Source organism: Anolis carolinensis, unplaced genomic scaffold (genome assembly GCF_035594765.1).
Source record: "Anolis carolinensis isolate JA03-04 unplaced genomic scaffold, rAnoCar3.1.pri scaffold_24, whole genome shotgun sequence".
Lineage (NCBI taxonomy): Eukaryota > Metazoa > Chordata > Lepidosauria > Squamata > Dactyloidae > Anolis > Anolis carolinensis.
Genome location: NW_026943833.1, coordinates 616,195 through 632,306, shown reverse-complemented (window position 1 = coordinate 632,306; position 16,112 = coordinate 616,195). Strand labels below are relative to the sequence as shown.

Here is a 16,112-nt window from a genome sequence, read left to right as displayed (position 1 = left end):
ATTACATTATTATTGTATTATTTATTTTATATTACATTATTATATTATATTCTTTATTTAACATTACATGAATATTATAATATTATATTATACTATCAATTTAATGTTACATTTATATATTATATTATATTACATTATTATGATATTATTTTATTTATTTAATATTACATTTGTGTTACAATCATATTATTATATTATATATTATATTATACTATCTATTTAATGTTTCATTTATATTATATTATATTACATTATTACGATATTATTTTATTTATTTAATATTACATTTGTGTTACAATCATATTATTATATTATATATTATATTGTACTATCTATTTAATATTTCATTTATATTATATTACATTATCATGATATTATTTTATTTATTTAATATTACATTTGTGTTACAATCATATTATTGTATTATATATTATATTATACTATCTATTTAATATTTCATTTATATTATATTATATTATATTACATTATTATGATATTATTTTATTTATTTAATATTACATTTGTGTTACAATCATATTATTATATTATATATTATATTGTACTATCTATTTAATATTTCATTTATATTATATTATATTATATTACATTATTATGATATTATTTTATTTATTTAATATTACATTTGTGTTACAATCATATTATTATATTATATATTATATTATACTATCTATTTAATATTTCATTTATATTATATTATATTATATTACATTATTATGATATTATTTTATTTATTTAATATTACATTTGTGTTACAATCATATTATTATATTATATATTATATTATACTATCTATTCAATATTTCATTTATATTATATTATATTATATTACATTATTACGATATTATTTTATTTATTTAATATTACATTTGTGTTACAATCATATTATTATATTATATATTATATTGTACTATCTATTTAATATTTCATTTATATTATATTATATTATATTATTTTGATATTATTTTATTTATTTAATATTACATTTGTGTTACAATCATATTATTATATTATATATTATATTATACTATCAATTTAATATTTCATTTATATTGTATTATATTATATTACATTATTATGATATTATTTTATTTATTTAATATTACATTTGTGTTACAATCATGTTATTATTATATTATTACATATTATATATTATATGTATTGTATTATACTATATTATTATATTATTAGTATATTATCAAATTATTAAATTAAATTGTTACATTATTATATTACTATATCATTATATTCTCTTCTCCCCTCCTCTCCCCCCTCCCTTTCAGGCGCGTGACGTCAGCGCGTGACGTGTGAGGAGGGGGCGTGGCCACTCCATCCTATCTATCTATCAAACCTTGTGGGGGGCGTGGCTTGGCTTTAGCCTGGGCGTGACGTCAACAGAGGAGGCGTGGCTTCCCCATTTCTATCTCTAACAGAGAAGGCTTGGCTTCGGTCTAGCCGTGACGTCAGCGGAGTGGGCGTGGCTTCGTTTTCCATCCATCTAACCAGAGGAGGCGTGGCTTTCCTTTCCATCCATCTTGCAAAACAGAGGGGGCGTGGCTTCGTCTTGGGCCTAGCCGTGACGTCAGCATTGTGGGCGTGGCTTCCCTTCTCATCCATCTAAACAGAGGAGGCGTGGCTTGGCGAGGAGGCGTGGCTTCCCTTTCCATCCATCTAAACAGAGGGGGCGTGGCTTCGTCTTGGGCCTAGCCGTGACGTCAGCATTGTGGGCGTGGCTTCCCTCCCCATCCATCTAAACAGAGGGGGCGTGGCTTCGTCTTGGGCCTAGCCGTGACGTCAGCATTGTGGGCGTGGCTTCCCTTTCCATCCATCTGAACAGAGGGGGCGTGGCTTCGGCTTGGGCCTAGCCGTGACGTCAGCATTGTAGGCGTGGCTTCCCTTCCCATCCATCTAAACAGAGGAGGCGTGGCTTGGCGAGGAGGCGTGGCTTCCCTTTCCATCCATCTAAACAGAGGAGGCGTGGCTTGGCGAGGAGGCGTGGCTTCCCTTCCTATCCATCTAAACAGAGGGGGCGTGGCTTCGGCTTGGGCCTAGCCGTGACGTCAGCATTGTAGGCGTGGCTTCCCTTCCCATCCATCTAAACAGAGGAGGCGTGGCTTGGCGAGGAGGCGTGGCTTCCCTTTCCATCCATCTAAACAGAGGGGGCGTGGCTTCGGCTTGGGCCTAGCCGTGACGTCAGCATTGTAGGCGTGGCTTCCCTTCCCATCCATCTAAACAGAGGAGGCGTGGCTTGGCGAGGAGGCGTGGCTTCCCTTTCCATCCATCTAAACAGAGGGGGCGTGGCTTCGGCTTGGGCCTAGCCGTGACGTCAGCATTGTGGGCGTGGCTTCCCTTCCCATCCATCTAAACAGAGGAGGCGTGGCTTGGCGAGGAGGCGTGGCTTCCCTTTCCATCCATCTAAACAGAGGGGGCGTGGCTTCGTCTTGGGCCTAGCCGTGACGTCAGCATTGTAGGCGTGGCTTCCCTTCCCATCCATCTAAACAGAGGAGGCGTGGCTTGGCGAGGAGGCGTGGCTTCCCTTTCCATCCATCTAAACAGAGGGGGCGTGGCTTCGTCTTGGGCCTAGCCGTGACGTCAGCATTGTAGGCGTGGCTTCCCTTCCCATCCATCTAAACAGAGGAGGCGTGGCTTGGCGAGGAGGCGTGGCTTCCCTTTCCATCCATCTAAACAGAGGGGGCGTGGCTTCGGCTTGGGCCTAGCCGTGACGTCAGCATTGTAGGCGTGGCTTCCCTTCCCATCCATCTAAACAGAGGAGGCGTGGCTTGGCGAGGAGGCGTGGCTTCCCTTTCCATCCATCTAAACAGAGGGGGCGTGGCTTGGCGAGGAGGCGTGGCTTCCCTTTCCATCCATCTAAACAGAGGGGGCGTGGCTTCGTCTTGGGCCTAGCCGTGACGTCAGCATTGTGGGCGTGGCTTCCCTTCCCATCCATCTAAACAGAGGGGGCGTGGCTTGGCGAGGAGGCGTGGCTTCCCTTTCCATCCATCTAAACAGAGGGGGCGTGGCTTCGGCTTGGGCCTAGCCGTGACGTCAGCATTGTGGGCGTGGCTTCCCTTTCCATCCATCTAAACAGAGGGGGCGTGGCTTGGCGAGGAGGCGTGGCTTCCCTTTCCATCCATCTAAACAGAGGGGGCGTGGCTTCGTCTTGGGCCTAGCCGTGACGTCAGCATTGTGGGCGTGGCTTCCCTTCCCATCCATCTAAACAGAGGAGGCGTGGCTTGGCGAGGAGGCGTGGCTTCCCTTTCCATCCATCTAAACAGAGGGGGCGTGGCTTCGGCTTGGGCCTAGCCGTGACGTCAGCATTGTGGGCGTGGCTTCCCTCCCCATCCATCTAAACAGAGGAGGCGTGGCTTGGCGAGGAGGCGTGGCTTCCCTTTCCATCCATCTAAACAGAGGGGGCGTGGCTTCGGCTTGGGCCTAGCCGTGACGTCAGCATTGTGGGCGTGGCTTCCCTCCCCATCCATCTAAACAGAGGAGGCGTGGCTTGGCGAGGAGGCGTGGCTTCCCTTTCCATCCATCTAAACAGAGGGGGCGTGGCTTCGTCTTGGGCCTAGCCGTGACGTCAGCATTGTGGGCGTGGCTTCCCTTCCCATCCATCTAAACAGAGGAGGCGTGGCTTGGCGAGGAGGCGTGGCTTCCCTTTCCATCCATCTAAACAGAGGGGGCGTGGCTTCGGCTTGGGCCTAGCCGTGACGTCAGCATTGTGGGCGTGGCTTCCCTCCCCATCCATCTAAACAGAGGAGGCGTGGCTTGGCGAGGAGGCGTGGCTTCCCTTTCCATCCATCTAAACAGAGGGGGCGTGGCTTGGCGAGGAGGCGTGGCTTCCCTTTCCATCCATCTAAACAGAGGGGGCGTGGCTTCGGCTTGGGCCTAGCCGTGACGTCAGCATTGTGGGCGTGGCTTCCCTTCCCATCCATCTAAACAGAGGAGGCGTGGCTTGGCGAGGAGGCGTGGCTTCCCTTTCCATCCATCTAAACAGAGGGGGCGTGGCTTCGGCTTGGGCCTAGCCGTGACGTCAGCATTGTGGGCGTGGCTTCCCTTTCCATCCATCTAAACAGAGGGGGCGTGGCTTCGTCTTGGGCCTAGCCGTGACGTCAGCATTGTGGGCGTGGCTTCCCTTTCCATCCATCTGAACAGAGGGGGCGTGGCTTCGGCTTGGGCCTAGCCGTGACGTCAGCATTGTGGGCGTGGCTTCCCTTTCCATCCATCTGAACAGAGGGGGCGTGGCTTCGGCTTGGGCCTAGCCGTGACGTCAGCATTGTAGGCGTGGCTTCCCTTCCCATCCATCTAAACAGAGGAGGCGTGGCTTGGCGAGGAGGCGTGGCTTCCCTTTCCATCCATCTAAACAGAGGAGGCGTGGCTTGGCGAGGAGGCGTGGCTTCCCTTTCCATCCATCTAAACAGAGGGGGCGTGGCTTGGCGAGGAGGCGTGGCTTCCCTTTCCATCCATCTAAACAGAGGGGGCGTGGCTTCGGCTTGGGCCTAGCCGTGACGTCAGCATTGTGGGCGTGGCTTCCCTTCCCATCCATCTAAACAGAGGAGGCGTGGCTTGGCGAGGAGGCGTGGCTTCCCTTTCCATCCATCTAAACAGAGGGGGCGTGGCTTGGCGAGGAGGCGTGGCTTCCCTTTCCATCCATCTAAACAGAGGGGGCGTGGCTTCGGCTTGGGCCTAGCCGTGACGTCAGCATTGTGGGCGTGGCTTCCCTCCCCATCCATCTAAACAGAGGAGGCGTGGCTTGGCGAGGAGGCGTGGCTTCCCTTCCCATCCATCTAAACAGAGGAGGCGTGGCTTGGCGAGGAGGCGTGGCTTCCCTTTCCATCCATCTAAACAGAGGGGGCGTGGCTTCGTCTTGGGCCTAGCCGTGACGTCAGCATTGTGGGCGTGGCTTCCCTTCTCATCCATCTAAACAGAGGAGGCGTGGCTTGGCGAGGAGGCGTGGCTTCCCTTTCCATCCATCTAAACAGAGGGGGCGTGGCTTCGTCTTGGGCCTAGCCGTGACGTCAGCATTGTGGGCGTGGCTTCCCTCCCCATCCATCTAAACAGAGGGGGCGTGGCTTCGTCTTGGGCCTAGCCGTGACGTCAGCATTGTGGGCGTGGCTTCCCTTTCCATCCATCTAAACAGAGGGGGCGTGGCTTCGTCTTGGGCCTAGCCGTGACGTCAGCATTGTGGGCGTGGCTTCCCTTTCCATCCATCTGAACAGAGGGGGCGTGGCTTCGGCTTGGGCCTAGCCGTGACGTCAGCATTGTAGGCGTGGCTTCCCTTCCCATCCATCTAAACAGAGGAGGCGTGGCTTGGCGAGGAGGCGTGGCTTCCCTTTCCATCCATCTAAACAGAGGAGGCGTGGCTTGGCGAGGAGGCGTGGCTTCCCTTCCTATCCATCTAAACAGAGGGGGCGTGGCTTCGGCTTGGGCCTAGCCGTGACGTCAGCATTGTAGGCGTGGCTTCCCTTCCCATCCATCTAAACAGAGGAGGCGTGGCTTGGCGAGGAGGCGTGGCTTCCCTTTCCATCCATCTAAACAGAGGGGGCGTGGCTTCGGCTTGGGCCTAGCCGTGACGTCAGCATTGTGGGCGTGGCTTCCCTCCCCATCCATCTAAACAGAGGAGGCGTGGCTTGGCGAGGAGGCGTGGCTTCCCTTTCCATCCATCTAAACAGAGGGGGCGTGGCTTCGGCTTGGGCCTAGCCGTGACGTCAGCATTGTGGGCGTGGCTTCCCTTCCCATCCATCTAAACAGAGGAGGCGTGGCTTGGCGAGGAGGCGTGGCTTCCCTTTCCATCCATCTAAACAGAGGGGGCGTGGCTTCGGCTTGGGCCTAGCCGTGACGTCAGCATTGTGGGCGTGGCTTCCCTCCCCATCCATCTAAACAGAGGAGGCGTGGCTTGGCGAGGAGGCGTGGCTTCCCTTTCCATCCATCTAAACAGAGGGGGCGTGGCTTCGGCTTGGGCCTAGCCGTGACGTCAGCATTGTGGGCGTGGCTTCCCTCCCCATCCATCTAAACAGAGGAGGCGTGGCTTGGCGAGGAGGCGTGGCTTCCCTTTCCATCCATCTAAACAGAGGGGGCGTGGCTTCGTCTTGGGCCTAGCCGTGACGTCAGCATTGTGGGCGTGGCTTCCCTTCCCATCCATCTAAACAGAGGAGGCGTGGCTTGGCGAGGAGGCGTGGCTTCCCTTTCCATCCATCTAAACAGAGGGGGCGTGGCTTCGGCTTGGGCCTAGCCGTGACGTCAGCATTGTGGGCGTGGCTTCCCTCCCCATCCATCTAAACAGAGGAGGCGTGGCTTGGCGAGGAGGCGTGGCTTCCCTTTCCATCCATCTAAACAGAGGGGGCGTGGCTTGGCGAGGAGGCGTGGCTTCCCTTTCCATCCATCTAAACAGAGGGGGCGTGGCTTCGGCTTGGGCCTAGCCGTGACGTCAGCATTGTGGGCGTGGCTTCCCTTCCCATCCATCTAAACAGAGGAGGCGTGGCTTGGCGAGGAGGCGTGGCTTCCCTTTCCATCCATCTAAACAGAGGGGGCGTGGCTTCGGCTTGGGCCTAGCCGTGACGTCAGCATTGTGGGCGTGGCTTCCCTCCCCATCCATCTAAACAGAGGAGGCGTGGCTTGGCGAGGAGGCGTGGCTTCCCTTTCCATCCATCTAAACAGAGGGGGCGTGGCTTGGCGAGGAGGCGTGGCTTCCCTTTCCATCCATCTAAACAGAGGAGGCGTGGCTTGGCGAGGAGGCGTGGCTTCCCTTTCCATCCATCTAAACAGAGGGGGCGTGGCTTGGCGAGGAGGCGTGGCTTCCCTTTCCATCCATCTAAACAGAGGGGGCGTGGCTTCGGCTTGGGCCTAGCCGTGACGTCAGCATTGTGGGCGTGGCTTCCCTTCCCATCCATCTAAACAGAGGAGGCGTGGCTTGGCGAGGAGGCGTGGCTTCCCTTTCCATCCATCTAAACAGAGGGGGCGTGGCTTGGCGAGGAGGCGTGGCTTCCCTTTCCATCCATCTAAACAGAGGGGGCGTGGCTTCGGCTTGGGCCTAGCCGTGACGTCAGCATTGTGGGCGTGGCTTCCCTCCCCATCCATCTAAACAGAGGAGGCGTGGCTTGGCGAGGAGGCGTGGCTTCCCTTCCCATCCATCTAAACAGAGGAGGCGTGGCTTGGCGAGGAGGCGTGGCTTCCCTTTCCATCCATCTAAACAGAGGGGGCGTGGCTTCGGCTTGGGCCTAGCCGTGACGTCAGCATTGTGGGCGTGGCTTCCCTTCCCATCCATCTAAACAGAGGAGGCGTGGCTTGGCGAGGAGGCGTGGCTTCCCTTTCCATCCATCTAAACAGAGGGGGCGTGGCTTCGGCTTGGGCCTAGCCGTGACGTCAGCATTGTGGGCGTGGCTTCCCTCCCCATCCATCTAAACAGAGGAGGCGTGGCTTGGCGAGGAGGCGTGGCTTCCCTTCCCATCCATCTAAACAGAGGAGGCGTGGCTTGGCGAGGAGGCGTGGCTTCCCTTCCTATCCATCTAAACAGAGGGGGCGTGGCTTCGGCTTGGGCCTAGCCGTGACGTCAGCATTGTGGGCGTGGCTTCCCTTCCCATCCATCTAAACAGAGGAGGCGTGGCTTGGCGAGGAGGCGTGGCTTCCCTTTCCATCCATCTAAACAGAGGGGGCGTGGCTTCGGCTTGGGCCTAGCCGTGACGTCAGCATTGTGGGCGTGGCTTCCCTTCCCATCCATCTAAACAGAGGAGGCGTGGCTTGGCGAGGAGGCGTGGCTTCCCTTTCCATCCATCTAAACAGAGGGGGCGTGGCTTGGCGAGGAGGCGTGGCTTCCCTTTCCATCCATCTAAACAGAGGGGGCGTGGCTTCGGCTTGGGCCTAGCCGTGACGTCAGCATTGTGGGCGTGGCTTCCCTTCCCATCCATCTAAACAGAGGAGGCGTGGCTTGGCGAGGAGGCGTGGCTTCCCTTTCCATCCATCTAAACAGAGGGGGCGTGGCTTCGGCTTGGGCCTAGCCGTGACGTCAGCATTGTGGGCGTGGCTTCCCTTCCCATCCATCTAAACAGAGGAGGCGTGGCTTGGCGAGGAGGCGTGGCTTCCCTTTCCATCCATCTAAACAGAGGGGGCGTGGCTTCGGCTTGGGCCTAGCCGTGACGTCAGCATTGTGGGCGTGGCTTCCCTTCCCATCCATCTAAACAGAGGAGGCGTGGCTTGGCGAGGAGGCGTGGCTTCCCTTCCCATCCATCTAAACAGAGGAGGCGTGGCTTGGCGAGGAGGCGTGGCTTCCCTTTCCATCCATCTAAACAGAGGGGGCGTGGCTTCGGCTTGGGCCTAGCCGTGACGTCAGCATTGTGGGCGTGGCTTCCCTTCCCATCCATCTAAACAGAGGAGGCGTGGCTTGGCGAGGAGGCGTGGCTTCCCTTTCCATCCATCTAAACAGAGGGGGCGTGGCTTCGGCTTGGGCCTAGCCGTGACGTCAGCATTGTGGGCGTGGCTTCCCTCCCCATCCATCTAAACAGAGGAGGCGTGGCTTGGCGAGGAGGCGTGGCTTCCCTTCCTATCCATCTAAACAGAGGGGGCGTGGCTTCGGCTTGGGCCTAGCCGTGACGTCAGCATTGTGGGCGTGGCTTCCCTTCCCATCCATCTAAACAGAGGAGGCGTGGCTTGGCGAGGAGGCGTGGCTTCCCTTTCCATCCATCTAAACAGAGGGGGCGTGGCTTCGGCTTGGGCCTAGCCGTGACGTCAGCATTGTGGGCGTGGCTTCCCTTCCCATCCATCTAAACAGAGGAGGCGTGGCTTGGCGAGGAGGCGTGGCTTCCCTTTCCATCCATCTAAACAGAGGGGGCGTGGCTTCGGCTTGGGCCTAGCCGTGACGTCAGCATTGTGGGCGTGGCTTCCCTCCCCATCCATCTAAACAGAGGAGGCGTGGCTTGGCGAGGAGGCGTGGCTTCCCTTCCTATCCATCTAAACAGAGGGGGCGTGGCTTCGGCTTGGGCCTAGCCGTGACGTCAGCATTGTGGGCGTGGCTTCCCTTCCCATCCATCTAAACAGAGGAGGCGTGGCTTGGCGAGGAGGCGTGGCTTCCCTTTCCATCCATCTAAACAGAGGGGGCGTGGCTTCGGCTTGGGCCTAGCCGTGACGTCAGCATTGTGGGCGTGGCTTCCCTTCCCATCCATCTAAACAGAGGAGGCGTGGCTTGGCGAGGAGGCGTGGCTTCCCTTTCCATCCATCTAAACAGAGGGGGCGTGGCTTCGGCTTGGGCCTAGCCGTGACGTCAGCATTGTGGGCGTGGCTTCCCTTCCCATCCATCTAAACAGAGGAGGCGTGGCTTGGCGAGGAGGCGTGGCTTCCCTTCCTATCCATCTAAACAGAGGGGGCGTGGCTTCGGCTTGGGCCTAGCCGTGACGTCAGCATTGTGGGCGTGGCTTCCCTCCCCATCCATCTAAACAGAGGAGGCGTGGCTTGGCGAGGAGGCGTGGCTTCCCTTTCCATCCATCTAAACAGAGGGGGCGTGGCTTCGGCTTGGGCCTAGCCGTGACGTCAGCATTGTGGGCGTGGCTTCCCTTCCCATCCATCTAAACAGAGGAGGCGTGGCTTGGCGAGGAGGCGTGGCTTCCCTTCCTATCCATCTAAACAGAGGGGGCGTGGCTTCGGCTTGGGCCTAGCCGTGACGTCAGCATTGTGGGCGTGGCTTCCCTTCCCATCCATCTAAACAGAGGAGGCGTGGCTTGGCGAGGAGGCGTGGCTTCCCTTTCCATCCATCTAAACAGAGGGGGCGTGGCTTCGGCTTGGGCCTAGCCGTGACGTCAGCATTGTGGGCGTGGCTTCCCTTCCCATCCATCTAAACAGAGGAGGCGTGGCTTGGCGAGGAGGCGTGGCTTCCCTTCCTATCCATCTAAACAGAGGGGGCGTGGCTTCGGCTTGGGCCTAGCCGTGACGTCAGCATTGTGGGCGTGGCTTCCCTTCCCATCCATCTAAACAGAGGAGGCGTGGCTTGGCGAGGAGGCGTGGCTTCCCTTTCCATCCATCTAAACAGAGGGGGCGTGGCTTCGGCTTGGGCCTAGCCGTGACGTCAGCATTGTGGGCGTGGCTTCCCTTCCCATCCATCTAAACAGAGGAGGCGTGGCTTGGCGAGGAGGCGTGGCTTCCCTTCCTATCCATCTAAACAGAGGGGGCGTGGCTTCGGCTTGGGCCTAGCCGTGACGTCAGCATTGTGGGCGTGGCTTCCCTTCCCATCCATCTAAACAGAGGAGGCGTGGCTTGGCGAGGAGGCGTGGCTTCCCTTCCTATCCATCTAAACAGAGGGGGCGTGGCTTCGGCTTGGGCCTAGCCGTGACGTCAGCATTGTGGGCGTGGCTTCCCTCCCCATCCATCTAAACAGAGGAGGCGTGGCTTGGCGAGGAGGCGTGGCTTCCCTTTCCATCCATCTAAACAGAGGGGGCGTGGCTTCGGCTTGGGCCTAGCCGTGACGTCAGCATTGTGGGCGTGGCTTCCCTCCCCATCCATCTAAACAGAGGAGGCGTGGCTTGGCGAGGAGGCGTGGCTTCCCTTTCCATCCATCTAAACAGAGGGGGCGTGGCTTCGGCTTGGGCCTAGCCGTGACGTCAGCATTGTGGGCGTGGCTTCCCTCCCCATCCATCTAAACAGAGGAGGCGTGGCTTGGCGAGGAGGCGTGGCTTCCCTTTCCATCCATCTAAACAGAGGGGGCGTGGCTTCGGCTTGGGCCTAGCCGTGACGTCAGCATTGTGGGCGTGGCTTCCCTCCCCATCCATCTAAACAGAGGAGGCGTGGCTTGGCGAGGAGGCGTGGCTTCCCTTTCCATCCATCTAAACAGAGGGGGCGTGGCTTCGGCTTGGGCCTAGCCGTGACGTCAGCATTGTGGGCGTGGCTTCCCTTCCTATCCATCTAAACAGAGGGGGCGTGGCTTCGTCTTGGGCCTAGCCGTGACGTCAGCAGAGTAGGCGTGGCTTCCCCTTCTATTTCCTTGCCAGAGCGTGACGTCACCGCGCAACGGAGGAGGCGTGGCTTCCCAGTCCCGTCCCCCGAGGGGGCGTGGCCTCGCTTTGGCCACGCCCTCCTCCCTTTTGCAAGCCAACCAAGCCAGCCATTCGGATCTTAATCGCTTTTTTCCTCCTGGATTTTTAATTAATATTATTATTATTATTATTATTATCGCGGAAATGCCTTCCTTCCGGGTCCTTTTCCTCTTCCTGTTGGGAAGCGGAAGCCAGGCGCCGTTGCCAGGTAAGCGTCTGAATAAATATCCCGTTATTATGCAAATGAGGCTCCTTAATTATGCATATATGCCTATCTAATCGGCTTTATTGGGGCCTTAGAAGCCTCTAGAGTGGAAACGGCGCGCCTATTTGCACGGGAAGGGCTTGAACACGCATGATGCACGTGTGAACGCGCGCCGAGATGCGTGTTTGGGGCTTTGGGAGGGTCGCAGCGTCATTTAAAGCATCCGAATCGATTTATTTATGTCTCTCAACCTATTCTAGGTCTATAAAGTAAGAAAAATAGGCCTCCGGAGCTCAATACACGTGTGAAAACGCCCAAAAGATGCGTGTTTGGGCCTTAGCGAGGGTCCTAGCGTCATTTAAAGCGTCTGAATCGATTTATTTATGTCTGTAAACCCATTCTAGGTCTATAAAGTAAGAAAAATAAGCCTCCGGAGCTAAAAACACGTGTGAAAACGCCCAAAAGATGCGTGTTTGGGCCTTAGCGGGGGTCATAGCGTCATTTAAAGTGGTTTAATCGATTTATTTATGTCTCTAAACCTATCTAAGGAGAAAAAAAACATCAAAAAGGGACCTCCGGAGATCAATACACGTGTGAAAACGCCCGAAAGATGCGTGTTTGGGGCTTTGGGAGGGTCATGGCGTCATTTAAAGCGTCTGAATCGGTTCCTTTGTGTCCTTAAACCCCTTCTATGTCAATCATTAACCGAAAAGAGACCTCCGGAGTGTAATACACGTGTGAATACGCCCGAAAGATGCGTGTTTGGGCCTTAGGGAGGGTCCTGGCGTCATTTAAAGCGGCTGAATCGGTTTCGTTATGTCTCTAAACCCCCCTTACGGACTCCAATGCGCCTAAAGGGCCTTAGGAGTGGAATTCACGTGTGAATGGGCCCAAAGATGCGTGTTTGGGTCCTAGGAAGGGGAAAACAACACGGAAAAGTCCCGGTTGGGGTTTCTGGGCGTGTTCTGATGCGTTTTGAACCCGAAATAAGCCCCAAAGGGGGTTCTAAAGGGGAGTACACGTGTTTGGGGTCCAAAGATGCGTGTCAAGGACCCAGAGATGCGTGTTTGGGTGTTGGGAAGGATTGGGAATGGTTTGAAGGCCTCAAATAGATATTAATATGATACAATGTGGGGGTCAGTCTAGATGACCTTTAGGGTTCCCAATTCTATTGTCTGGATAGACTTTCCATTGAAAGTAATGCAATTCTTTTTAGTATGAGAATCATATTAGCCTTTTCTGCTGCAGCATCACAGAATATGATAATATAATAATAAAATGAAATTATTTTATTTATTTATTTTATGATTATAATCATATTAATATAATTATATTAATTATATATATAATTATATAAAATAATATATATATATATAATATAAAATAATATATATAATAAAATTATATTAATTACTGAATTATATTAATTAAATAATATAATAATAAAATAGTATTAATTAAATAATGAGGTAATAAGAAATAATTATATTAATATATAAAATTATATTAATTACTGGATTATATTAATTGAATAATATAATAAAATCATAAAATGGTATTAATTAAATAATGAGGTAATAACAAAATCATATTAATAAATAAAAAATAATTAAAATGTGAAGATTGTGTTGGCCTTTTCTGCTGCAGCATCACAGAATATGATAATAATGAAATAAAATTATATTAATTAAATAAAATAAAAAATAGAATTAATAAAATAATGTAATAATAAAATCATATTAATAATAATAAAAAATAACAATATTATTATTAAAATATTAATGGATTAATTTTTTTGATGTGAAGATCATATTTGCCTTTTCTGCTGCAGCATCACAGAATTTATAATAATAAAATAAAATGGTATTAATTAAATAATATAATAAAATAGTATTAATAAAATAATGAGGTATTAATAAAATGATATTAATAAAAATAATAAAAATAAAGTAATAACAGTATTATTATTAAAATAATAATGATTGTTGCAATCATTAATTAGGTTAGGACTACATTAATTTTTTTGATGTGAAGATCGTATTGGCCTTTTGCGCAGCAGCGTCACAGGATATAATAATAATTATTGTTATAAAGCAACAAAATTAATAATAAAATAATATAATAAGAAAATAATATTATTACTAAAACAACAGTAATAAAATATATTGCATTATAAATAAAATAATACTATAATAAATTAATAATAAATAAAAATAAAATAAATTGTTATTATTATTATTATTATTATTAGTAGTAGTAGTAATATCATTGTTGCTTGAAACAAATTGCAATCATTAATTAGGATAGGACTACATTATTCCTTAATTTTTTAATGTGAGGATCGTATTGGCCTTTTGCGCTGCAGCATCACAGAACACAATAACAATAATAATTATAACACAATGAGATTAATAATGTAATAATATAATAAGAAAATAATATTACTAAAACAACAGTAATAACATATAGTGTATTATAAATAAAATACTATAATAAATTAATAATAAAAATAAAATGAATTATGATTCTATGATATAATTATATTTATTATTTTATTATTTTATTATTACATAATAAATAATACCTTATTATTATTATTATTATTAATATCATTGTTGCTTGAAACAAATTGCAATCATTAATTAGGATAGGACTACATTATTCCTTAATTTTTTAATGTGAGGATCGTATTGGCCTTTTGCGCTGCAGCATCACAGAACACAATAACAATAATAATTATAACACAATGAGATTAATAATGTAATAATATAATAAGAAAATAATATTACTAAAACAACAGTAATAACATATAGTGTATTATAAATAAAATACTATAATAAATTAATAATAAAAATAAAATGAATTATGATTCTATGATATAATTATATTTATTATTTTATTATTTTATTATTACATAATAAATAATACCTTATTATTATTATTATTATTAATATCATTGTTGCTTGAAACAAATTGCAATCATTAATTAGGATAGGACTACATTATTCCTTAATTTTTTAATGTGAGGATCGTATTGGCCTTTTGCGCTGCAGCATCACAGAACACAATAACAATAATAATTATAACACAATGAGATTAATAATGTAATAATATAATAAGAAAATAATATTACTAAAACAACAGTAATAACATATAGTGTATTATAAATAAAATACTATAATAAATTAATAATAAAAATAAAATGAATTATGATTCTATGATATAATTATATTTATTATTTTATTATTTTATTATTACATAATAAATAATACCTTATTATTATTATTATTAATATCATTGTTGCTTGAAACAAATTGCAATCATTAATTAGGATAGGACTACATTATTCCTTGCCTTATTATTATTTTTTTTAAATTGTGAGGATCGTATTGGCCTTTTGCGCTGCAGCGTGACAGAAATAAAAATAATATATTATTTTATATAAAAACAATATTATATTATTATTATTTTTTCCCCCCCGCTTTCTTCCCTTGCCTCGTGCATTTTTAAATTTTATTTTTTTGCCCGGAGCTATTTCCGTCCCGTGTCCTGATTTCCTCCTTCCTTCCTGTCACTTCCTTTTGCAAATCATCGGCTTTTTCTTTTTGCCCTTTTTGCCGAATGCGGATCGGAGGCTGATCGCTTCTGACAAGCTCGTTCCTTTTTTGCAAGGCTGGCTTTGCAAAAAATAGAAAGAAAGAAAGAAAGAGATCACAAAGCATCACTATATATATATATATATATATATATATATATTTGCAATGTGTTTGCAATATTTTGGAAGATTTTTTTTTTTGCATTAATTTTTCAATATTTTTGCATTCATTTTTGCAACACTTTTGCAATATTTCGGAAGGTTTTTTGCAACAGGTTTGCATAATTTTGCAATTTTTTTGCAACAGGTTTGCATTATTTTTGCAATATTGTTTGCATTCATTTTGCAATATTTTTTGCAACTTGTTTGCATTAATTTTGCGATTTTTTGCAACATGTTTGCATTAACTTGCAGTTTTTTGCAACAGGTTTGCATTAATTTTTGCAATACTTTTGCAATGTTTTGGAAGATTTTTTTCAACAGCTTTGCATTAATTTTGCAATATTTTTGCATTCATTTTTGCAACACTTGCAATATTTCGGAAGATTTTTTGCAACAGGTTTGCATTAATTTTGCAATATTTTTTGCAACATGTTTGCATTAACTTTGAATTTTTTTGCAACATGTTTGCATTAATTTTGCAATATTTTTGCAACAGGTTTGCATTATTTTTGCAACTTGTTTGCATTAACTTTTGCATTCATTTGCAATATTTTGGCAATATTTTTTGCAACTTGTTTGCATTAACTTTGCAATTTTTTGCAACATGTTTGCAATATTTTTGCAATATTTTGGCAATATTTTTTGCAACTTGTTTGCATTAACTTTGCAATTTTTTGCAACATGTTTGCAATATTTTTGCATTCATTTTTGCAACACTTTTGCAATATTTCGGAAGATTTTTTGCAACAGGTTTGCATTAATTTTGCAATATTTTTTGCAACAGGTTTGCATTAACTTTGCAATATTTTTGCAACATGTTTGCATTAATTTTTGCAATATTTTTTGCAACTTGTTTGCCTTAACTTTGCAATTTTTTGCAACATGTTTGCAATATTTTTGCATTCATTTTTGCAACACTTTTGCAATATTTCGGAAGATTTTTTGCAACAGGTTTGCATTAATTTTGCAATATTTTTTGCAACATGTTTGCATTAACTTTGAAATTTTTTGCAACGTGTTTGCATTAATTTTGCAATATTTTTGCATCCATTTTTGCAATACTTTTGCAATATTTCGGAAGATTTTTTGCAACCGGTTTGCATTCATTTTTGCAAGATTT

At 46.6% G+C, this 16,112-nt stretch overlaps 1 protein-coding gene across 1 annotated transcript in view; it reads left to right on the top strand.

Annotated features, from left to right (window-relative positions):
* Window positions 1–11,030: 11,030 nt before the first annotated feature.
* The window catches only part of sez6l (seizure related 6 homolog like), a gene marked incomplete at its 3' end in the record, with an annotated part of 49,897 nt that continues 44,815 nt past the window's right edge, over window positions 11,031–16,112 (top strand). The window contains 1 exon segment of the mRNA XM_062966571.1: window positions 11,031–11,238. Within this exon segment, the coding sequence (XP_062822641.1) occupies window positions 11,175–11,238 (64 nt within the window).